We start from the raw sequence: 26065 nt of genomic DNA on the forward strand, positions 1-26065 counted from the left end.
AGATATAGTATCCCGCAATAAGTACTTCCCGTGGTCCAATGTAATTAGTGTTCTGTGTGGGGCGAGTACCGTGAAAAGAAAGATGATTGCGTCTTTGATACAATTAAACGTTGAGTCTTTGAAGGGCATTTAGAGTTGATACACATAAAGAGTTTTTATGGATGACAACTTCTTTATTGTAAAGAATCACGAAGTTTCTTTAATTAAACGTTGAGTCCATGAAGAAGGATGACAATTTTTATGTAGAGTTGTATTATGTCAAGGCGACTTCACAGACTAATGGAAGTTGTATTTCCATAACAATTGTCATCATTCTTCACACGTGATTACAGTGAGAATTATAACGCTAATTAAATCACCAAAACGAAAGCAAACATGAGCGAAGGAGTGAGTGCGTCAGTTTGATTTAAGGTCACATTCTCAATGTTTCAGTCCGCACAAAGAATCTGTGTACATGTCTGAAGGAAGATATTGTGTATAACTTTATAGCATTGTAACAACAGAAGTGAATTAAGTAAATATTTCCTCCTGTATGTCGCTAAAAAGAAATAAATGCGTTGAAACGAAAAGAATTGTAAGTAGTTAACTAGTCACAAACTGTATAATATTGCTAACGTGTCCAGAATTGCCGGACCGTGTACTTCGTTATACGTATATGTATATAATAGAATATGGAGGAAGTATTTGTTGTGAGAGGGGAACATCTCCCTGTCAGTTACTGATATAAAGTATTAAGAATCAGAACGAGATGTACTGCTGGAGTTGGACGAGCGTCATTTGTGTTTTGTTTTCTCATGGATTTATAGGAGCAGCTTGGACAGGTGACACAGATACACTGATACCGTTCATATTCCTGAGAATGAAATGAAACAGATCTTGCAGGCGCGCCGTCGTTTGTGTGTAGTGCTATACGTACTGTGTGTGTGTGTGTGAGAGATTGAGAGAGAGAGAGAGAGAGAGAGAGAGAGAGAGAGGATGTGTGTGATGTGATGTGACTTGTGTTCCTAAGTGTGTGTTTGTGCATGTGTGTTTGTGGGTGCATGTGTGTGTATGTGTGTGTGTGTGTGTGTGTGCGCACGCGTAAAATATTTAAACAAAGGAAGAGGGGGTGAGGTCAGTTTTTGCTTTACCATGTACTCCTACCTCAATAAAAGTAAAAAATGTTATTAACATAAGCTGAAAACCTAAATGTCAAATGCCATACTGTGACTAATTGTTCAATCAATTAATTGTGTCAAAATATACCTGTATTCTTGTAGTTTCCCACGTGTATTTAACAAGTACTTGTTATCTTTCAGCTAATGTGACTGTCGGGGACAATGCTACACTGTCCTGGTGTCTACCGAAACCAACAAACAAGGAGTTCACCGTGTGGAATACACGCTCCGGGAGACCAATACTCTCTGTAACCAACTACAATAATGTCACTGACATGACTCTAGAATCTAGAATCACATTTACAGGGATAATATCACCTTCGGGAGCAGGGTTATTTAGATTTGTCATCAGTGATGTCAGGTTCCTAGATGAAGGCCGGTATGGGTGTTATGTAGGACCGCCAGAAAACAGACGTTTTACAATAGATAACTGTGGACAGACACTTTTCGTGATGGGTATGTATTACGCAAAATCAGATCTAATTCCCTCTTCCTATACGCACATATGGGGCTCATAAATGAAGCATATGCTTAAAATGAATGGTATGCTTTAAATACGTAAAATTAATGAATATATACGCTTAAAATGAATGGCTATGCCAGAAATATCGGAGGGGTAGTGTCGTGTTATATCATCTTTGTGTAAATTTAAATATATTTCATTATTTACCTTTCAGCTTCGTCAACTGTGTACACCCATTTTGGAGAAACAACAACTCTGGCTTGGAATTTGCATGGGTCCGGGATGGAAGAGTTTTTAGTCAGGAACGACTTTTGGAAGGAGACATTTTTCCATATTACCAACTATAACCTAGTTGACATTCCTGCTAAGAAACTGAGGTCAAGAATAGTATTCACCGGAAATATAACCTCGACAGGAACTGGTTTGTTCAGGTTCAGAATCAATGGCGCTGACGATCATCACTTTGGTCAGTACAGCTGCTACAAGGGTTCAATACAACGTCCAGAAACAAAGGTCCCCAACTGTGGGCAAAATCTGGCTGTGATACGTAAGTGAATCATTAACTGGAGCTTGTGTTACTGTTTTAGTTTCTTCACTCACCATTTGTATTAAATGACCATATCGATGCTCATTAGTCGTTGATCATCCCGTTCACAGCTTTCATGATTGAGAAAACACTTACTCTCCATATGTTATTGTGTTCGCAACAGGTGTTCAAGAACCCTACATTGCGAGCCCAGAAAAAGTAACAGTCGGCGATTCTGAAAACCTTGTATGCTACTCCTTTCTGAAAAGCTACCCCTTCACGAACCTGACCATGTCCTTCATATGGAGTAGGAACGGAACGAGAGTGGAGCATGACGGCAAGCATAGGGTGGTTTCTGATAACAGGGTCGGGATTGGCGGGCGACTCATGACGAGCACCCTGATCATCAGTGGCGTGACAAAGAAGGACAGAGCAGGGAGATATACTTGTCAGACGGTTGTTGGGGAGAATCTTCTCATAGATCAGAGTGTCGATAATGCCCTTGGTGTATCGTGTTAGTATTCCTTTCATATTGTTATTGGCTGCTATCAAGTCAAAAGAAATCGATAAAATGTGTGTCATTTTAGTTCTACAAAGACAGGATGGTGTGTGGACCTGACGTCTAAAGTTAAATTATATAATAAATTCATGTGGAATCGTTAAAAAACTCCTTTATGTATTTTTTTGAGATCCACATTCTTTGGGATTCTTGTGTTTACCACCACTAAATCCATGCCGTTCAAATGTGGGCATGCATTCTTACATCCATCCCACATTAATTGAACTCGCTTGATGTCGTTTGAAGGACGCTCTCTGGTACTGTCGTATGAAACAGATACCTCAATCATTTCCCCTGTTGACAAAAATCCCATCAAAAGAACTTTCACTATGTTACAGATATACCTGACACTCCTAGTAAAAACGCAGAAGTAGAAGTGGGAGACAATGCATTGCTTTCCATGAAGACACCCTTACGCCAGTCAAAGATGTACGTGATCGGTCCCACTGATACACCTTTGTTCGAGATGAACGCCACTGCAATCTACGTACGAGAAGCTTACTGGACCAAGATCAAGATTATGAAGGTCATCATTTCTCTGACTACAGTCTCTGTACAGTTCCAACTCTCCGACATCACATCATCTGATGGTGGGACGTACTACTGTAGCCTGGATCCTCGTGGACAGATAGGCTGTGACTGGAAACACTTCTTGGCCGTTTCCAGTAGGTCAAACTGCTTTTGTGATTTGGGCTGAAGGAAAATAGTATCTTTCTAAAATTAACTGTACTCTGTTACTGGAGTACCATTAAGCTTGAATCATTGTGTATTTTTCATTCTTAAAAATATATTAGTCTATGTTTTTTCAACAGTAAGATCACGATATGGCTGCAATATTGCCGATGTGACGTTAAATATTAACTCACTCATTAACTTCAACAGTAAGGATGAATGCATATGCATCAATGTTTAACCATTTATTTCTTCTTGTTCAGAAAATTGATAATTGTTATGTTTCGTTTATGATGTTCGTATTTTAGATGCTACTGTGACCGTACCAGCTTCATCTTCAGTCGTAACATCAACCACAGGTAAGGTATATGAATAATATCATTTAATCCGTGAAAATGATTTCTAAAAGCTTGTGTTGAACCTCAGATCAAAGATTAGGGAGTAATTATTCGATGTCCATGTGAGATGGACGATAGAAAATACTCCCAGATTCAAATCCTAATTAAGTATTCATTACAGTATGCCTTGCTATCGATCTTGAGCGAATAGCAGGACGTACACAGATTTATGCCTTCCTTGTGCATAATTTGTGCTTAACTTTTTATAATATTGTAGAGGGTACTGTAACTGTACCAGCTTCACAGTGTGAGGAAAACAGCAAACAACTAACGGTAAAGGATAGCGCTTTACAGGAACTTGTGACTTACATGACACCATCAAAGTTAATACATACACCTTATGAGAAGGTGTTGTCTATGCTGCTTGAAGAAAAAGGTTTCTTCAATTCTCGAAAAATGTTATGCTAATGATGTTTCATCTGCCACCAGCTGAAAACAGACATTTGATCAGGGGTGACAGGAAGCAAATGTAGAACTATTGTCTTAATTTCATGGTGTACGTCATGGGAAATTAATCTATTGCCCATTAGGACCGGTCATTAATATAGATCATAGAGATCGGTAATGGGTAACTAAATATCGGTCGAATACCGACAAATGTCGAAGACCAAACCAAGAGCAAAAATGCCAAAACTGACTGAGAAATATATTTTACATCATCTGTGAGAGGTGACATGTTTGTCAACGGATTGTTAACACCATAGCTTACTGAATTAATCATGATGCAACCCATCACTTAAGACCTTAAATTGTATACTGTGTGACAAAATTGTTCTATCACAAAAGTTAATATACGACACTATAGATAATGCAATTTCAATATCGATAATGTTCAATATTAATATCAACCATATTTCCGATTACCGGTATCATGGACAGCCCCACTGCCTATATTCACATTCAACGTGCATGTTCACACAGGGTATATGACGTCCACGTCAACTGTAAGAAGTGATGTGGTGCCCACCACACTCAAGGCCTCCTCTGTACCAGCTGATGATGATGCTAATGCCACATCTGGTATGTTGTTTTATAAACACTTCCTCATTAACGATGATTTCGTTACATTCGAGTACATGTTGTCTTAACCCAAGAGTAGATAAGGATAAGGATCAGTATATTCAACCATTAGAAATTGGAGATTCAGCTCAAACATCAGGTGACTGATTAGCATTTCGTAGTTGTGAGGTAACATAACAACGTACTTGTATATTATTCGGAAAACGTCCGTGTGCTACTTCTTGCCCCTTCATCGGGTTATGGAGCCAAGGAACGTCGTGTAGTAAGTGCAGTTCATGAGGATCATGAGGACTGTATGGTTACATCATTCAACTCACGTCTAGTGACAAGACAATTAATTGGGATTGTAAAAGCATAAAATTCTTTTCTGACAGCTGGGGATAACAGCACGTCCTCCGGACAGTTCACATCAACTCCTGATGGACTGACACCGTCGACTACTTCAAAGCTGGCCACAAGCACAGTGTCGTCTGAAAAAGGTGTGGAACAACACGCACGCACGCACGCACGCACGCACGCACGCACACACACACACATACATACATACATACATACAGGAATTTCAGTGAACTTTACTTTCTCACTATAATGTCTCTACTTGTGCATGCTACGTGTTGATTGTAACGTATTTCGTAAAACAAGATGACCTGGTGTCATCACTGATTTTCAGTGATACAGTCTTACACTGACAGCTATTTCAGGTCTAGTGACAAGACAATTAATTAGAATTGTAAAAGCATAAAATTCTTTTCTGACAGCTGGGGATAACAGCACGTCCTCCGGACAGTTCACATCAACTCCTGATGGACCGACACCGTCGACTACTTCAAAGCTGGCCACAAGCACAGTGTCGTCTGAAAAAGGTGTGGAACATGTGTCATCATAACAGTTATGTGTAACGTATTTCGTAAAACAAGAAGACCTGGTGTCATCACTAGTTTTCAGTGATACAGTCTTATACTGACAGCTATTTCCCTTCACTCCAAGTCAATCGATGCTCATTCTGTTGATCACTGGATTGTCTGGTCCGAACTCTACGGAACACTGCCACATTGATATATTATTGCTGAGTGTTGCGTTAAACGAAGTTAACACACAAAGACTTTCGGAATTTGTTTCTTATGGTTCTCAACACTCAGTATATGTTTGCACTGACATTTTAAGTGAGTGAGTGAGTGAATACACAGCAATAATCCAGCTATATGGCGGCTGGCTGTAAATTGATCGAGGTTGGACCAGACAATCATGTGATCAACAGCATGACCATCGATTCGGAATTCGGAACCGATGACATGTGTCAACCAAGCGAGCCTGACCACACGATCCCGTTAGTCGCCTCTTATGACAAGCATAGTCGCCCTTTATGGCAAGCATGGGTTGTGCTGAAGACCACCCCTGATCTCCACGGGTAACTGACATCTTAAAGCAAAACAGATTTCAAAACGATCATCAGTGTTTTCCAAATATTGAACATGAACCTGTCTCTTCCAGGAGGACTGGAGGACCTCATTGTAGTCAGTATTGGATTCTCTGTCGCTACAACATTCATCATCTCCGTGATCGCTGTTGTATTTTGTCGCAGAACATTCAAACGACGGCGAGGTAGGATTTCCTTAATTTCAGACACGCGGGAAGACTCCTTCTGCATTTATAATTAGCTGAATCAGCGAAAAATTAAAAACGCCGATAGTATCATTACATAGACATAGGTGAACTGTTTGATCACTTGTGCACATATGTTCAAAGTATGGTGATATCCAAGCACTGAAAGAATGCATATAGATAACTGTCCAACTGGATACTCTATGTGGAGCCAATTTCTGGCGACAGATATGTCGTACTTTGGTTACCATGTTTGCAGTTTTCCGAAAATACTTTGAACCATGAACCATACCTCATACACGTTTGTGTGTAAATGTATATCATGGTGAGTGAGTGAGTTAATATTTAACGTCACACTGGCAATATTTCAGCCATATCGTGACGAGAACATTTTGATACTGAAATGAAATATGTATACATTATAAAAACCTGTCGTCAAAGGATAGTAAAACCACTAGAATATCACATTTACAATTAAAACTAGTGTGGAGAGTTAAAATAAATACCACTATTTGGACAATACAATATAAAATACGGGTTGTAGATCGCCAACAATTGAAGGTAGATCACCATACTAGGGACCATGGGAAATGTATATCATATGTTGAATTTATTCATCTGTTTAAATGAGATGAGTCGTGATAACGTGCCATTTAGTCTATCGTCTGCCGTTGTTTTTCCTTTAGTCTTTAACTTCCTTATTTTTCAGGAGACTGGACAACAAGGTAGGTTTTGCCGTGTTAATTACTGCTGGATTTGGGAAACAGAAGGAAAGTAATTCCCGCCATACGTGGATTGAATAAAACACTCGTATGATTTGTGTTACACGAATGTTTATTGACGGTGTGTTTCCATACTGAAATGATGTTTAACATGACACGAGAAACAGTTACTCCGGAAGTAAAACAGTGAGTACAATTCTCCATTTCATGGCGAGTACAGGGTGTGTGGGTTAGTACGTGAGTGAGCTTAGTTTTATGAATACAAGTGCACAGAGCAGTGCAGTGTTAGACAATATACGTTTTTTCACACACGTGTTGACACAACCAGGTAGTCGCAAGGTGAAGGTTAAGGTGCCGTTTTAACTGGTTGTGTCGTTTGAGACATGTTACTAAGCGGGGCTTTACACGGGTTGCCATAACACTCACGCATTTGCTGAGATTACTTGAAGATCCGGGTTAGAACTGATCTTAGCAACCCATGCCCGTCCCCCTCGTGAAGATCTGGGTTAGAACTGGTCTTCAGCAACCTATGTTTAGAAGACGAGTAGGTTCATTGGCCTCTTAAATGTTTGGGAACGAGTCCGTCACCTTTGTTGCGACAACATTTTCATTCACAACTTGTCGTTATGGGACGTGTCTTTCACCTTGTTGCGAAACCATATAGATACGCAAGTTATTGTTTAGGGGCGTGTCCTTCACCTTGTTGGGAGGACATGTAGATATGCAAGTTGTCGTTTAGGGACGTGTCCTTCACCTTGTTGCGAGGACATGTAGATACGACCGTTTTGCGCGTATGTGGAGAAGTAGTACGGCTGTATTTTATGTACGTGCAATTGATGTGGATCTCAACATAATTATTAACGAATTATAAATTATGCCAACAAAGCTACAATTTGTTTACAGGTCGACATCATCCCCTGCCCCAGAACCGGCGCCCGCCATAGCCGACAACCGGATATATTTTGAAATTGATGACATTCGGGAATCGCAGGCAGGAACTATTGAGGGACGAGAAGAGGCAACCAATCTGCGACGTGATTACACGAATAGCTGCGGTTATCATGAACTCCGCCATTTACGACTAAAGAAAGACAGTGTGTTGCACATGACTGGAATAGACATGGACGACTATTCCAGTGTGAAATCAATGTCCACCTTGAATCAGTATGATGAACCATGGATCTAAGTATTCGGCTATCTGCAGCACTTCCGGTGTGGAAAGATAAGCTTGCTCTTTTCGTGACACCTGGTGTCCTTACTGATTTTCAGTGATCCATTGACATTTTGTTTAACTCTGCTCTTAGTAGATTGGAATTTGTTTCAACATATATGTGAATTTCTACAGTAACTTATTTTGTTTCACACATTAAAGATAGCATGCAGCGAGTGTTCGGGTGATCCTGGCACAGTCATGCTGGTAAGGCTCATCATCAGCTCAGGGCCCTCACCCCTCTACAAGCAGCCCAGGCAGCGAATGGAACTTCCCCCAGGAAACGCAGCCTAGTCGAACCCGCCAAGAACTTTCAGGAGACTCCCTTAGATTGCAACCTTCTGCATTACTCGGAGTGTCTGAAGGGCTGTGTTCCCGGTGGAGAACCCGGGCACTCTCCCGATCTGTGCCAAGATCAGGAGGTACCATTATTATGAGAGTGGGTATTCACTGACCTTGATGGGTTTTCCCATTATGTTTCTAAAATGAAATATTGATCTGTTATGTACAACGCTGGTATCTCAAGTCCATCGTCATAATTTGGTTTAAACCTGCAACTGTACAGTGATGGTCAAGGTCAGCATCTACATGTATTTTTATGGCTTATGCATTTTAACTTTTCATATCATAGACATTTTCTTGCCTTTCAGGTGACAGCGAAATAACCAATAACAATATGACCACTTTTGTATATGTAGCATGTTCATAATACAGTTGCAACTAATTGCGCTGGCTCTTTTTGTTATTTTTCAAATCCTTGACGCAAGGTAGACATGTCAAACTGACAGCTTTGGCTAGCTGCTGTGGGTGAATGATTCCGAGCAACATCTGTCTGTCCCGATGTCCGCACCTTGGGGAGTTAGTTTCACCCATAAATGTGCCATTTTGTCTCGGATGGTGAGTGAGTGAGTTACGTTTTACGCTGCTTTTAGCAAATTTTCCAGCAATATCACGACAAGGCAGAACTGAGGTTCACACATTGTTTCTGTTCACCTAGCAGAAATGGGTGCCTAGTAGGATAAGCCATGTGACTCTTAACCTTCTACGACTCACGGGCAGCTAGGGTTATTCGGGGTAGTAATACCAGTAATCAGATTGGAGCACTCTGTGCATCCACCAGCAGTGCAAAATTCGGCATATTACAAATGCCCTTATTACTATTGGTCATGTAGAAAACCGAACCTTTGACAATTAGGTGACAGTCGTCACTTGTTTCAGGGTGCCCATACCACCACGACAAAAGCTAATACCACAACAGGTTGTTTGAACCGATGTCCGTGAAAGATGGTTAGACTGGCAACAATTTAATGTTTTTGATTCAATACTCTCTCTTCATTTTATGTCGTCAACTGCTTGACTGAACTAATTAGTCGATATAGTGTTGTTACCTTGTCAATACTAGCCTATGTCAGGTTTGCCTACGTTTGACAAAGACGAGAATTTCTTACTGGGTTGCGTTTTCACGATTGATGTGTAGATCGTTGATCATGCTGTTGATCAGCCGTGAAGATCATTGGTCTTCAGTAACCCATACATGTGGTAAGAGGCGCCTCGCGATATTGCGTGGCCAGGCTCGCTTATTTGGTTGACACAAACCACCGTACCGCTATTGATGTTCATGCTTTTGACCCCTGGATCGTCTGGTCCGAACTCGATCGCATACAGACTGGTGTCACATTGGTATTATACGTTGCTCACCTCACTGGTCACCGGGAGGAGGGGGCGGGTGTGTGTGTCATGGGTTGAGGCATCTTCGATATTTGTTTGTTTCCTGGTTCACAATACACCTCGCTTGTGTTTGCGCTTCGCATCAAACAGTTTGTCATTGACATGCATGGCGTATAATTTTTATCATTCACGTTGTAATATCTTCGAACTCGACAAAGTGTTGATCACTGGTTAGTCAGTGCCATTGGTTTTACTTTAATGACCGAGGTTGCTTTTGAACAATTTGCTTCTCGTGGATGACCTTGTATCATTCGGTGGGATACCCATAAAGAAGGGAACGGAATGCACTGTGTATTCTTTGCTCAATAAAATGACGCTGAACAACGAAACATAAACAAACGAATAATGTCATCGGAGATCCTGTTCTCGTTTTACCTTCACATAAGATATTTAGATATGGGAACGGTCGTGTATTTTAATATTAACTGTTGTTTAGTTTCCGGTTGAGTTGAGTGTGGCACTATTAATTACTCTCGAACGCACAGAAAAATATTTACAAATTATTTGCAGAAATATCGAAACCTTAACTTCCACCTTGGTTGAAAGGGAAGCTGTGAATTTGTTATTTTGGGATAACGTTTGAGTGGGTTTGAGTGGGAAAGAAATCAGCACGTAAAGTTTTGGTGTCTTCGTCCTGTATGATGTGAACACTTTAAGACATGGTATTCTTTCTCTACCTCAGTTTACACATAAGATTTAATAAACGTAAGGTGAGTGTGTTATTTTAGTTTTATGGCTCCGTGGTGTAATGGCTTCAGCTTGCGCCTGGCGAATGGAAGGTCGGGGTTCGGTTCCCGCCCACATCAAACCAAAACTGGTACTTGTTGGTTCATGCCTGGCGCTGGGCACTAATGGATCAAGGTCGGTTCGGAGCCAGTATAATGTGTCTGTGTGGGATGTAGACGTTTAACTGCAGAATCTCAGTGAGCAAGCGTTAAACTTCATTTCACTTCACCTCACCAATATGGGGAATGGAACCCATGTTGTCGCCCTAACAAGCGGACACTTTAACCTCTAGGCTACCTCACCGTCCACGGAAGGTGAGATAAAATCGCGTTGAAGACCGACCGTACGTGTGGATGCTGGTGTAATTGAACCGACTAGTTTTTCGTTTTTCACACGTATGTTAGACAGCAATCTACCATCTCGGACCAGTCTCCCTATTCATTATGATACGGAAACACTCTCAAGGATTGTGAATTCGAAACTCGCGTTAATGAAACAATTCTGTGTTCACCAAAACAATATTATGGAAGCGTTTTGGTGTCACAAACTAATCTTGTTTTCGTCTACATAGAAGATTCATTCTCCTTCGTCATTGATACTTTCATTTATTTAGTTGATACTTTCACCTTTGTAAGTGATACTTTCATTTACTTAGTTGATACGTTCACCTTTGTAAGCGATACTTTCATTTATTGACAGAATGCTTTCATCTACACAGATCATACATTCTTCTACGAAGTTGATACATTCATCTATGGTGAGGAAAGGTTCATTTACATGGGTGCTGTTTGTATCTTCACAGTTCATACTTTCATCTATTGAGAAGTTGGTTTCATCTACACAGATCACACATTCTTCGTCCTAGGTGATATTTCATCGACGTAGACAACAGTTTCATTTCTATCGCTAATACGTATGTCGCCGACAGCCGTGTTTCATATACCTTCAGTTGCAAATATAATAATTATACCTAATATGTGGACTGCGGACTGATCGCGCGTAATGTAACTATCCCGTTTATCACTATTACTAACTTAAACATTGAAGTATTATAGCAAGTAAGAGGGTGTGTGAAGGGCATAAATTCTATATATTTCTTAACATGAAGGAACGCTTTATTTCACGGATCATTGACCTCTGACCACTGACATATAAGTGACCGTTCATCTCATGATAACGTGCAACTACCGTGCGCAGCACGTGTGGTTAGAAATATGCTGTCTATCTTACTTATTTGAACTCACCCTCTTTTGCCATCTGTCAACCACAGACGACGGGAGAATATATCGCATTTCATGGTGTCGTTGTTTCTAGATACTGATAAATAAACAGCTCTTTAACAGTGTTTAAAACAACTCCGTCGCCTAATATCTGTCTCGGACAATAAGAGACCCGAACCTGCGACACTTATATCTACGAAGAGAACAGTTACTTACATCTCATAGGTCTTACGTTTCATCTTTTGAGGGATATTTTCATCTACAAGGAAGACATTCTATTCTACATATGTAGTTGATACTGTCCTTTACATTGACAATAATTTCCTTTGCAGAGTAAAAGTTTTCATCTCAAAAAGCGATACTTTCATCTAGTGAGGATATACGTCCATCTACACAGAAGACACATTCTTCTTCGCACAGATGTAGTTGATACTTCATCGACGGACAGGCTGGTTTCATCTTTCATTTTCATAGGTCATGCTTTCATGTGCCGAGAGGATATTTTCATCTACAAACATTCTTCTTCCAAATATTACATCATAATCGTTTTTCTTAGATAAACTTTAAACAAATGTTTATCAAAGTATGATGTCAAACACATAGAGCAATATTAATTACAACAGCGGTTACAGAATACAGGCTTGGCGCAGTTGTCAGGTACTTGAGAAAATATGGGTGCGAAGTCGAATGTAAGCTTCATCTGCCGAGAAGTAAAGTATTCATATTACTGGTGAAAGCATCTTTAACATAGATGAAAGTATCGTAGATGTATGCATATGATCTACGAAGATGAGAAAAAGTATCGATTATTGCGCGAATACGCTTCCATAAATTATACTATTTTATAAACATAAATATATTATTAATTGAAACACAATTTCGGAGAAAAGGAAAAGGAAAACAAACTGTTGACAAATACTTGACGCATTTCAACATGGACATATTTTTCAGAGAGAGGCTGAAGATTGAAGGTTATATTTTCCGTTTTAATGTAGGAAAATGTATGGGTTGTTTTTTATAACCAAGCTCAACGTGCACCATGCTACGTTCCACCGTAGTTTCACTGTATGTGAAATGGATTCGCCTTAAGTGAAGCATACCAAGAGACCCGTGAAGATATGGGTTGGTATTTATCTTCAGTAACCCTTGCTTGTCATAAGAGGTGACTAAAGGGATCAGGCTAACTTGGTTGATACACGTTACCGTGGCACAACTGCGTAAATTGGTGCTCATGCAAATGATCACAGGATTGTCTGGTCCAAACTCGATTTTCATATACCGTTGTCATATAACTGCAGCATTGCTTATAAGACAACCAACCAACTACAAGCTAAGATATTGTAGTGATGCACCTGTGATTGTAATAAGGAATCCTGGAATCAAACAAAGCCAGTCGCTGCAGCTACTTCACATCACTCAGTCGTGTTCAAATTTAGAATGAGCCATGCGGAACTGACACATCGCTCATATGAAGGGAACGAACATTGTCAAAAATATAAAGAAAATCAAATAAATAAACATATAAACACATTGAGGTTAGCAGTGCTGACATGAAACCTGTACCACGCCAGTCAGAACAGGAACCCAAATGACCATGTGAAATACTGAAATGTATGGTGCTGCTGTCAATGTAAGGCAACACTGAAACTGGGGCATCTAGGTCTGTATTATCATTTTTACCTTTGACCTTTCAGAAAGTATTTTAATCATGGACGATTGCAATCATCTTGTCACAGGACTCCTTGAATCGAAAAGTTTCTGTTCTCTTCTTAAAATAGGATCGTGTCCGGTCCAGGGTTGAATGCTGTTAAAACCTGGTTTCGGTTTTCTTGCATTACATTCGGTATTGATTCGTGATCAGGACGTTGCTCACACCTCGGCAGTACAGCCACAATTTCTGATTACTCCGAAGGGCTTAATAACATATATGGGGGTGGGTAAAACGAAAATGTTGTAAGTTTTACTTCAATTAATTCTTAGTGCAATCGTTTGTTAAGCTCTTTATCTCTCTCCCCCCCCCCCCCCTCTCTCTCTCTCTCTCTCACACACACACACACATTTGCACACACAAACATGTGCTTACGCATACACCAACAATTCGTAGATGCAGGGTGTTAGCACAGACACTGGTACATATTTGCACGTCAACATTTCTTCACACTCTCAAGAATTTGGGTTGCTCACAGAGGATCCGGTCGCACACACACAAACACACACTAGTTTTCCTTTTGATCTGTGTGAAACTTCAGAATACAGTTTGTGTAGTGGGAATACATTCCGGTTTCCTTTTGGAAACATATCTCATCACCACAAATGTGCCTCTGTTTTTGAAACCATGACTCTATCCGCATAGGCACAGTGCGGAGTGAGAGAGTGGGTGAATTTAGCTTCACGTCTTTTTTGTCAAATGTCCACCAATATCACGGCAGGGGACACCAGGAATGGGGCTGGCACGTTGTCCCCATGTAGGGATTCGAACCCGTTGACCTAAGGCCTGATATTCCTTCAGTCAGAGTGTTTCTACGAGATACTGTGTCTTCTAAGGAAGATTCTGTGATATTATTTAGATATTGAAACCATGTACGGTAATGACTGAGACCCTACTATACGTCACGAGGTACAGTAACATGTCGCTTCTGACTGAAAACAATTCCTAACAATGAATGAAATGAAAACATTTTAAGTTTGAGTATAAAAGTCTGCTGTCTGAGTATACACGTGAGTAGCTTGAGTGTGCAAGTGAACAGCTTGGTGTCCAGCTAAGGTGTACACAAACAGCTAAAGTGTACGTGTGAATAGTTTGCGTGTAAAAGTAGCTTGAGTGTGTACATGAGTAGCCTCAGTGTGCACATGAGTAGCCTGAATGTACAATTAAGTAGCCTGTGTGTACACATGAGTAGCCTGAGTGTACACATGAGTACCTTAAGTGTGCACATGAGTAGCCTGAGTGTACATATGAGGAGCCTGTGTCCACACTCGAGTAGTCTGAGTGTACACATGGGTATCCGGAGCGTACATATGAGTACCCTGACTGTACACTTGAGTAGCATGAGTGTACACATAAGTAGCCTGAGTGTACACTTGAGTAGCATGAGTGTACACATAAGCAGCCTGAGTAGTTTGAATGTGCATATGTGTGCATATGAGTAGTCTGAGTGTACACATGGGTATCAGGAGGGTGCATATGAGTAGCTTGAGTGCATACATGAGTAGCCTGAGTGTACACGTGAGTACCCGGAGTGTACATTTGAGTAGACTGAGTGTACACATGAGTATCCTGGATGTACACATGGGTAGCCTGAGTATACACATGAGTAGCTTGAATGTACACATGAGTATCCTGAGTGTACATTTGAGTAGACTGAGTGTACATATGATTGGCTGAGTGCACGCATGAGTATCCTGAGTGTACATTTGAGTATCCTGAGTGTACATTTGTGTAGCCTGAGTGTACACATGGCTAGCTTAAGTGTACACATAAGTAACCTGAGTGCACACTTGAGTAGCCTGAGTGTACACATGTGTAGTCTGAGAGTACACATGAGTAGCCTGAGTGTACATTTGAGTAGCCTGTAGTGCATGTGAAAGTATGTGAATCACGTTGTTTGCATACGACTCTACCAAATTAAATGTGCCAATCAAATCAGAAATATTAATGTTCCGAATGATACCAGTTTTAGTCCTTTCGATTGGTCGTGAGATTTCGTATCTCTCCCTTAAGCATTTAATGGAATCGTATTTGATATTTTTGCACTGCCGTTGGAATCCTTTTAGTTGACAACAATGCACTGTCTGTATTACTGGTAACAAGTAAGGTCCAACATCAAATGTCGTTTACTCACAAACAAACAAAAAGCCGTTGAAGTTATTTATTAGACTAAGCAGTTGAAGACAAGCTGATATAAAAACTAATTGAAACGTAACTATAAACAGGAAATCATCCCAGAATGAAACAGTTCATGCAGCATTATAAGTGTTTCCTGTTGAAAGCGGAAAAAACATTTCTAACTTGAGACAAACATAACTTCCGAGTGACTATTGATGAGGCTTTGTGGTACTTCTAGAAACAGTGACAACTATCACGAAAATATAATTAAAACCTTGTCAAACATATGTTATAATGCGTAACAGGTATATGTACAAATATCTGTTAGAATTCGTAAAACGATATTCTACACTAATCTCAATCGTTGGCGTGTTTATGGCGTATAAAGAATAAACGATGGTTTTGCAACATTGCTTTGTTTTTTTCCGAATTAAACTTATACTTCATTCTCAAACGCGGATTACCGACAGCTTGAACCAGAGTATCATGCTGAACAGCTTGTAATTTGAAAGTTCATGCTCCGGATCATGGATGCCGACTACCATGTTTCATGTAATTGCGAACTATTTGTACAATAAAATTGCATACGTAAAGGCTACAAAAACCTGTCAAAAATTGACAATAAAGCATCTCAAGAAATATATACAGTGTATTTGCTACCAGTGATAGACTATAAAAAGGCAGGTGACAATTCGCAGTAAAAAAAATTGGCTCAAACATAGACGTATGTACAGTTCACTTATAACGGCTTTCAAGGGTTTGGAAGCAGATGTTCAGTATGTTAAGACACAGAGATGAATCGTAATTAATGCTAAACTATCTAATATTTGATATAGTAACGTATCTGCAATATATTTAAAGATAGCACAAAGTACTCGACGTACAAAAAGAAGACCGAAAGATAAATGCATGCATTCTCTTCTCCTGATCTTTGTACGTGCTTGTAAAAAACAGCTAATTGCTGGTCATACCAGAATATTACAATACAATCAGTATTTGGCACATTATATGTACACATTGATTACACTTTATAATATCTCAGCACAAACACATATAAAATGTATACTGACAGCGTTATAGGTAAATATCCAAAGTCAATGATAAACCCTTATCGCTAAGCACTCATTACAGAAACACGGAGCGATTCACGTGTGTGTACCCTTTTGGTCCATATTCATAAGGATGGCGGAGTCATATCTTAAATCCACAAACATGACGCAGGTTTATCGAAATACAGATACAATGGATTTCTTCAGCTGTTGTAAACGACGTGAGAGCGTTGTCATTCAATGAAAACGTAGATAATTCTTTCATACAAGTGATGATTGGTTTATGCTACGCAAAATATGTTCCATTAACGCAAATACACACGTTTTCTCCATGTAAAAATGCACAAACATTATGTTTATAAATTGAAGTATCGATACCTAAACACGTACATCAACAGGATTAAACACTTCGGGTTGATGTGAATTTCAGAGCAAATTTCACGCAACAAAATTAGAAACTTTACACCCAAATATAGGTATTAATTGTGTGTGATAATTTACAGTCACATAGTGATCTAAAGAGGATAATGAAATGCAGACTCTTTGAACATGGTTCTCGGTGACTGGCGTATATAATCTTTCCATGATTGCATGAAGAAGCTTGATGCAAAATAATTATTTGAAGCGCGTCATTTGGCCGTTGCTACTGTCAATGCTACTGTCAATGCAAGCGCACAGACATTTCCAAACAGGAAATTGGATCAAGTATTAAATGTTTACTGAAAAAATAAATTCAAAATATACCTCGAGACACAAATCACATAAGTGAAATTTCCCATATCCGGGCTAATGCTGGACAAACCGTTGCAGCAGCTGCACGTGCTCTGGGCTGTACTCGTCACGCTATATATACTCTCTGAAGACCCCTAAACAACAAGTGTTCACCGTTGCGAAGCGGCCAAGGCCTGAGTCGCCACGGGTGGCGTCACACTAAGATTGTGTGCAAATCAGGACAGTCTGTGCAACAAATATGTACGAGCAAACTCCACAACAATAGAGTGTCAACAAAGTCCATCAGGAATCAACTGTGTACCGCTGGTGTCGCAGTGAGTCAGCCATACGCAGGACCTGTAATGACGAAAGTGTCTTTACATTCCGCGTTTCTGATGACTTACTCATGGAGTCATATTTGAAATGTGTTTCGGTCATTTTACCTCTTTTACGGGCTTACACGGTACTTGGGCCACATGTTTGCGTACTAATCATGGGTAATATCGTCATCATTGTTCAATGCTGTGTAAGTAGGTTGGGGTTGTGGCGACATCAGACTCTCATATCTGTTGCACGACAATTCAAGCGTTTCAGCAAAATCCTCTCTGCCGTCCACCAAGCGATGATTTGCTTCTGTCATCCCATTTGCTCCAGAATACTTTCCACTGGCAACAGATACCTTGTCTGTGACTATTTCATTAGGTTCTTGCGTCATGAAGCTTGTTTCTCCTGACTGATTTATAAGCGCTGCTGTATACTTTCCACATACTCCTCCTTCAGCCGACCAATCAGCAGCAACAATCCTACGTTCTAAATGAGGTTGGGAGTCAGGTAATGTCACGGTTATCTCTTCATTGATGGCTTCCTGAATTTCCTTGTCAGGTTGCTGCATTGTAGCTCTCCTTTCTGGCTGTGTTGGGCGTTCCTCTCTGTTGGTAGCGTGGAGTGGTCCCACCTCTTCATATTCATCATCTTCACCTTCCAGCTGCTGCCTGTCTGCGCATGCAGGCGGGACATTAACAACAGGCTGCACGATGTTGCCCTCGCCACGTTCAGGAATACAAGCATCGTCGATTTCAGCATACTCTCGATCATCGACGTTTTCTGGCATGTTCTGCATTGGTGTGATGTATGATCGAAACCTGTGGATCATAGTGGGATTAACAGAACGCCCTGTAACGTGTGCATAAATATGACGACACAGTGTTAAAAATTACATGTTCAGACGAATGACTAATAAAGAGATACTACTTGCCTTAGGTTCCAGTAGTCTGAAAAATGGGGGTGATAGTAGTCTCAGTGTTTGATGAAAGGTCCTTGAAAATACTTAAAACACGGAATCCAGGTTTAGGGTATGTACGTGATAGTGAAAATATCCATATTCCTCACTTGATAAGTTAGTTAGCATGTTCTTTAAAAGTAATTAACATGTTCAGATTTCCATTTTGAAATATCACAAAGACATATTTCAGTTGTAGAATGTAACTGTGAACCTATAACCGTACCTTACAGCTCGGAGAAGATTATATCAGGAAATAAAATGATGGAACATGTATGAGTAATGGCAATATAAGATTTAAGGAAACGCGGAAGAATAAATAACTTGAAAAAGAAGTTAAAGTCACTTATCTGACCTCTGAGCTGGTTGAGCCGTGAAAGTATCACACCAGCAATTATAGCCAGGGTTACAATTACAACGGAGACTGAAGAACCAGCAACCAGAGGAAGACTCGTTTCTGGAGTAGCTGAAAGTGCACCAGCATAGCTTGTTAGAAGCATAAAACTATCACTGTAATCACTGTACTTGAATATGCAACATCAAATGTTTCAGAGTGCATGCTTTACATATCAACTTACATTCGGTATACTTTATATGTGTTTTATATGTTGTCAACTGTTCGAACCTGTCATTCTGGAGGCAGCAATAATGAAATCAGCTGAAGAGTGATTATATTCCACGCTGAATATGTATACTCCAAAGTCTGCATCGGTGGCATTATTTATGACGAGTGAATATTCAAAAACATTGTGCCTCATATTCTTGGTTGCCGGCTGATATTTCTTCATGTCTGTAATGTCTTGTAACTTTCCTGACTGAGTAAAACGCCATTTTGGATTTGATAGCCCTGGGTATGAGCACAGCGTCATATTGATGACGATTGAAAGAGTCTCCCCATTGGTCACAAAAACATGCGATGCTTGTTCATGTGGCATTCCTGAAAGAAATTGTGTAAGTTACATTATCATCTAGTAATATACTCCACACACAATATATATATATACCCATGTGCCAGATCGAACACTAGGCTTCAGCGTGACAATCAGGTGTATTATATCAGACCACTGGGTATCTAACTACGAATGACAGAGAGTCGACAAATACACACTCGTGTGAGTGAGCATTTGGGTTGTTAACAGTTTGATGAACTGAATACCCAATAATAAGATCCAGACACACCTTTCAAGACCACTTTGTGTTGCCCATCTTCGGATGAACCAGCAACATTCGAGGCTCTACAAAAATACACCCCGAGCTGAGAGCACTTCCTTACAACCATAACATGTTCATACACATTCTGTTGTTTCCTGGACATATTCACTGCTGCCAAGCTGTTTTCCTGAATAAGAGACGCAGCGGGAGATAGGTAATCCACAACCATGCACCTGAAGACGACAACTTGATTTTCTTTCGCAGTTGTACTTTCTGTTCCATTCACTGTTAGTTCTCCAACTTCAGGTCCTGGTAGAAAATACATTGTTATTAGGGAAATGATACTCACAGAACATTTAGAACATTCTGATGGGTAAGACTTGATGACAGGCTTGATATCCATTCTGAACTAGTGTAAGGTTTGATTTCACTTACCGATGCAAACAAATCCAAAGCTGCAATAACGTGGGTTACACTAGTACCCTATGTAAACATTAAACGCCGATGTAACGGTATGGAAAATATCATGGCAGTAACGGGAAGGAATTTCTTTGAAGATGCTATAATTGACTCACTTTTCTTTATTTCAGTTGCAAACTGCACATTAAATAAAATGTAGCACCCATTAAACGGAAAAACAATCCATAAAAACACTTAAAACATAGTGAAAAATGGTAAACAATAAACAAGGTAACAGAATGGAACACTGGTAACAAATTGGGCATGATTTGTATCACTGTTTGACTCATGCAAAGTCAAACATTTTCATCGTTTTGAAAATGAATGCAATTTTAAAGGAAAGCTGGCACAATCACAATACTGGATGTTTCGAAGAGGAGTTATTAACAGCAGCGGGCCAGTATCTCCCCTATGAGAGATGTATCAATGACACAATGAAAGCCGTTGGTGGGAACAAGAGGGTGAGTGAGTGAGTGAGTTTAGTTTTACGCCGCACTTAGCAATATTCCAGCTATATGGCGACGGTCTGTAAATAATCGAGTCTGGACCAGACAATCCAGTGATCAACAACATGAGCATCGATCTGCGCAATGGGGAACCGATGACATGTGTCAACCAAGTCAGCTAGTCTGACCACCCGATCCCGTTAGTCGCCTCTTACGACAAGCTGAGTCGCCTTTTATGGCAAGCATGGGTTGCTGAAGGCCTATTCTACCCCGGGACCTTCACGGGTCGGGAACAAGAGGTGGAATTACAGCAATGATGTTTTCAAACAAATACAAACCTCTGGCCATCAATAACTATAATTGCTTTTTCGCCCAACTTGGTCCATGCATTCAACGCTTAGATCATTGAGGTCAGTATCGATAACGACGCCTGCATATGTCATCCCTTCATACATTACCACAACATATTGGTCAAGTAGCGTTTCAGTAGATCTTACTTGTTTATGTCAGTCCTCAGATTCTTGACCAAACCATATAGATCACTTCTTTTGTTGTCTAGATCAAACTCACCATTCTCACGTATCAGGATTAAAACTTCAATATAAACTTCAAATTTTATTTAAAACACAATGTCTATCTTTTCTTTTACTTCAGGATACCAAGAGTATTGAAAGGTACTAACAGACGTCACTTTTCCGTCTGACACAGTCTGTTCATAAACATACAATCATAGAACTGAATTATCAAGTGTGTGTTACAAAATACCAGGTAAGGTAGAATTTACAATGCAATGTATTTGAGTATCAATGTATTTTTAAGAAACATATGAATATTACTGTTGTTACAGGAAAGACATTATGGCTTTTCGTCCTAATTAGTTTTAATCTTCACAACAATATTGAACATAATTAAGCCTCAAATATTATTGATATGTGAACCTTAACAATGTAGCTTGCCATTTGTGAAAATAGAGATTCAATATTTTGTGTTTGAATTATCTTTTGTACACTAAATGGCTGCAAATTTTGAGAATGACTCATATATGTTTATTTGAAAATACCTTGGGTAAAATGCGATAGTTGAGTACAGGAATATTCAGTATCATCTGTGTCACCAAATATATGTGTGTGACAAGTGGTAGTTTAATGATATATAAATAAGTTTCTGTCCTGTTACCCATTTTCAGTGGAGTGAAGTGAGTTTAGTTTTACGCCGCACTTAGCAATATTCCAGCTATATGGCGACGGTCTGTAAATAATCGAGTCTGGACCAGACAATCCAGTGATCAACAACATGAGCATCGATCTGCGCAAATGGGAACCGATGACATGTGTCAACCAAGTCAGCGATCCTGACCACCCGATCCCGTTAGTCGCCTCTTCCGACAAGCATAGTCGCCTTTTATGGCAAGCATGGGTTGCTGAAGGCCTATTCTACCCCGGGACCTTCACGGGTCCCCATTTTCAGAAAAAGATAAGGGAAGAAACATTGACAGATTTATCAATTTAAAAATAAATCAAATAATATGTAAACAGTAGTAGTGAGATATTCATCACTTGTGTTGCTATGAGTACTGCTTTGATAAATACTTCTTAAATCATATACTGTATGGTTTATTTTCACTCCTGATACCAAATCCCTCTTACCTGTTACGAAATATATGGTAACAGGAAAGAATGTAAAAACAGAGAAGTTTATTCACAATAATTGTTTTTGATACAATTAATGATCCCCAATTTCTTTGGAAAGGGTCTGAATGAGAGGTACCATAGAGTACCTTCATATCTGCAAAATTACACATTTGTCATTGGCACCCAAAGTCATTTTATGACCGGTGAGAGGAGAGACAAAGTACTACTCACAGTCTGCTCAACGTAGACCGAAAAGTCATAAATCATATCAAATCATAAAAACAGGTGAGGTCCAGCACGTTTCTACCAAGTTGAAGAACAAGAAGTGCCCTGCATATGATACAAACCTCACTTTCTAATCAAGGGGAAGTTACTTTTTACCATTAACCACAATAAAAAAAAGTATGACAGGATGGAATCAAGCCTTGTGACACACATTTTCTTCACCTTTTTTCAATAAAAGCATGCAATGATAATTTTGCATATTTGTTGAGGAGAAAGACACAATTATGTAGAATATTAATATATAGTATTTTTAGAAATGCGATAATATTATCATTGTTAGAATCATCGTCAATGTTACAATTTTCAGGCATTTGTGGACATACCCAACGTGATAAATTGTCGATATTTAAAAAACATATAAATGTGTTTATCAATCTTATTGTTATTGTTTAAAAATAGCATACAAAGCCTTTCAGGAAAATCTATAATAGCAAAACATTTTCTTAAAATTATATGATGATGTCAGGTACAACATGAGGGACAGAAATTCGCACGAATTTTGAAAATGGCCCCTTTGTGACAATATGTAAACTTGCTAAACTAAACTAGAAATACATATATTTAGTTACTCATTACCAATTTTCGATACCAAATAGAACTTGCAACATTGCTAATGGCAGAGTGGATTGTGCCGTTTTCACAATGCCCTAAGCATGTATTTATGACCACGGCATGTTTTCAAACAGGGGAGCGTATCCTATCACTCAACACAAACACATACTGAGGCATGTCGTCAATAAACACGGCGAATAATTGTCCATATGGAAATAGAGAATTGTGAATTCTTCATGCATCATATTAAAAACCCTCATTGTAAATCCTCTTCAGAACGGGGAACACGTCCACGACAAGTAATCTTGACGATTTGACATTATGTTTAAAGTGCTGTTCTGAGCATGGGCTAGGCTAAATTAGTATGTGCTATTTGCATGAAAGTGCACGTGTGAATTGGAAATAACGACATCTCATGAATCGTATATATTATTGAGGGATGCATTTTTTTCCACTTCAGAAATACCCCGTTTTCAGTAGACCTTATAGGAAGCATAGTCAGTTTAGTCGTATGTTAGTCTGTGCACTTTAATGCAAAAGCTTGATAACGGCGATGTTTACAAGTCTTATTGCATAGGGTTGCCTCACGTCAACATATCTTATTCCATTTCAATTTGTACTGCATTTATCCTGAACTCTTTTGATTGCATATTGCACCATGCGTGAACTTCAAATAATCATAACATAAATGAACATAATATTGATCGGTGAAGATGATGGAATATTTGTAACATCAGCTAAATGTAAGTACGACGACATGCCTGGTTGTTGCAATCAGCACTTACTTGCTAGTATCTGGAGATCGACTGTATCACTCCAGTTGGATGCAAGACCTTCCTCTGTAGTTTGACATGAGTAGTTACCCAGGTCTTCTTTCTTTACATCAGTCACAGCCAGGGATTGTCCTGAAGCGTGGAACCTCCCACAAGTTTCAGCCTCTTGTCCGTTTCTCTGCCACCTGTATATCATTCTAAGATCATGTTCCACAGGTACAAGGGAAGAGCTGGCTTGGCATGTCAAAACCACGTAGCTGTTGTTGACAACGATGCTGATCAAAAACAGTGATGACACCAGGTGTTCGCAAAGGAGAGTAATCATGTCCTGCCCTATCGGCAGCAGACACCTTTCATAACATATGTCAAGAATGGATCTATCAATACTGTAACAATGCTACGCTGACCTGTAAACAAACCAGATAATCAATTGTCAAGTCCAGTCGGACAACCTCGAATCATGGCTGCTGTTCTGAAACACAGAGATTTTCAGCGAATGCCGAGATGGTGACTGAACACGAAGAATTATATCACTGAGAAGATTCTTTAATAGTTTCAGGATGTTATGTCATGTTGTGGCATGTTGTGCTTACCTTGTACATACAACATGTGATGGCAGCTGGGAATGGGGTCATGACGCATGGTGAAACATGAGTACTTTCCCGCATCCTCTGATGTTGCATTATGTAGCCAGAACTGGACGATGGCAGAATCAGCTGATGTTGTTACCTTCGTTAGGTTGACTCTCACTCGGTAGGGATTATTGATGTAGACTCTAGGAAATTTTACCTCACAAAGCCTTCCATATCTTGGGGCCTCTATAAAGAAATCCTCATCAGCCATGGGCATCTTCCACGTAACAAATGCGCCTTGTCCCTCATGAACTACTGTGTAGTCTTGAAAAGACCCAGCTGAAATAGCACTAGTAGAGCGTGAATATCTACATGACGTTAAACCAGTGAACGAAGTACAGGTCTGTCGCACATAAGTACAGTGTCAACATTGGAAATTCATTTCAATTAACAATCAAAAGCAAACTGTTACTGGGCAACACAACACTTTTCCAATTAGTGGTGACAGTACAGCATAGAACAATTGAGGTTTCAACTCACGTTGTTTGACCTGTTGATATACTTCACTCCATCCTGACACCACAGCCAGACCTACTACAGCCTGACACTGGAAGTTATCTCCCTTGGCTGTGTCACTGACAGTGAGTGTACTCCTGTGGTATCTTCTGTGCCCGTTCCACGTATGGTTCTCCTCAGTTACGTTGTTTCTTATTCTGTCACTTACAAGTAATCCGTTCCTTCTCCATTTCGTGGACACCGTCAACCTTACATCACCTCCACTGTGAAGTTCGAAGACACTGAAGCAAGACAACGTTACACTCCTGTCCACGTGAGGTGTTTCTGATGCAACGATGTACGGCTGTTGGAAATCTGTAACAACAAATGCAGAGAATGTCAACAAGAATTCCGATAGTGACTGAACACGAATGACTATATCAGTGTTAAGACTATTAAATAGTTTCAAATTGTTATGTCACAGAAACATATGTCTCTGGTGATGCTTTTGAACTAGTTTACTTACCTTGTACATACAACATGTGAGAACAACTAGGAATTGGGTATCCATGCAATAGGAAACAGTAGTATTTCCCCGCATCCTCTGATATTGCATCGTGTAACCAGAACTGGATGATGGCGGCATCAGCTGATCTTGTTACGCTCCGTATATTGACACTCGTCCGGTAGAGAGATACGATGATGACCCAAAGAGAGTATACCTCAAAGAGTATTCCATTTCTTGGGGCCTCTATAATGAAATGCTCGAGAACCGGTATCGTCAAACTAATCAAGGCAGAGTGTCCTTCACGAACTACTGTGTAGTTTTCAA

General features: G+C 39.8%; 3 protein-coding genes across 3 annotated transcripts; 1 reads left to right on the top strand and 2 right to left on the bottom strand.

Moving 5' to 3' along the window:
* The first annotated feature begins 609 nt into the window (after positions 1-609).
* Positions 610-9056, top strand: LOC137269504 (uncharacterized). The gene is made up of 12 exons (XM_067803596.1): positions 610-821; positions 1299-1613; positions 1835-2167; positions 2331-2660; positions 3044-3370; positions 3686-3736; positions 4697-4795; positions 5170-5274; positions 5554-5658; positions 6287-6397; positions 7107-7122; positions 8023-9056. The coding sequence occupies exons 1-12, from the start codon at positions 749-751 to the stop codon at positions 8303-8305; spliced, it is 2148 nt and encodes a 715-aa protein (XP_067659697.1). The 5' UTR covers positions 610-748; the 3' UTR covers positions 8306-9056.
* A 6808-nt stretch (positions 9057-15864) lies between these two features.
* On the bottom strand, positions 15865-24559 carry LOC137288109 (uncharacterized). Its single transcript, XM_067820508.1, has 6 exons — positions 24179-24559; positions 20048-20329; positions 19494-19805; positions 19224-19334; positions 18845-18860; positions 15865-18731 (listed from the first exon to the last, which is right to left on the bottom strand). Exons 1-6 carry the CDS (start codon positions 24489-24491, stop codon positions 18077-18079), a joined length of 1689 nt encoding a protein of 562 aa, XP_067676609.1. The 5' UTR covers positions 24492-24559; the 3' UTR covers positions 15865-18076.
* A 162-nt stretch (positions 24560-24721) lies between these two features.
* On the bottom strand, positions 24722-25834 carry LOC137255885 (uncharacterized). Its single transcript, XM_067793506.1, has 3 exons — positions 25760-25834; positions 25279-25608; positions 24722-25077 (listed from the first exon to the last, which is right to left on the bottom strand). The coding sequence occupies exons 1-3, from the start codon at positions 25773-25775 to the stop codon at positions 24722-24724; spliced, it is 702 nt and encodes a 233-aa protein (XP_067649607.1). The 5' UTR covers positions 25776-25834.
* Between the last annotated feature and the right edge of the window lie 231 nt (positions 25835-26065).

This window comes from Haliotis asinina, chromosome 1 (genome assembly GCF_037392515.1).
Source record: "Haliotis asinina isolate JCU_RB_2024 chromosome 1, JCU_Hal_asi_v2, whole genome shotgun sequence".
Lineage (NCBI taxonomy): Eukaryota > Metazoa > Mollusca > Gastropoda > Lepetellida > Haliotidae > Haliotis > Haliotis asinina.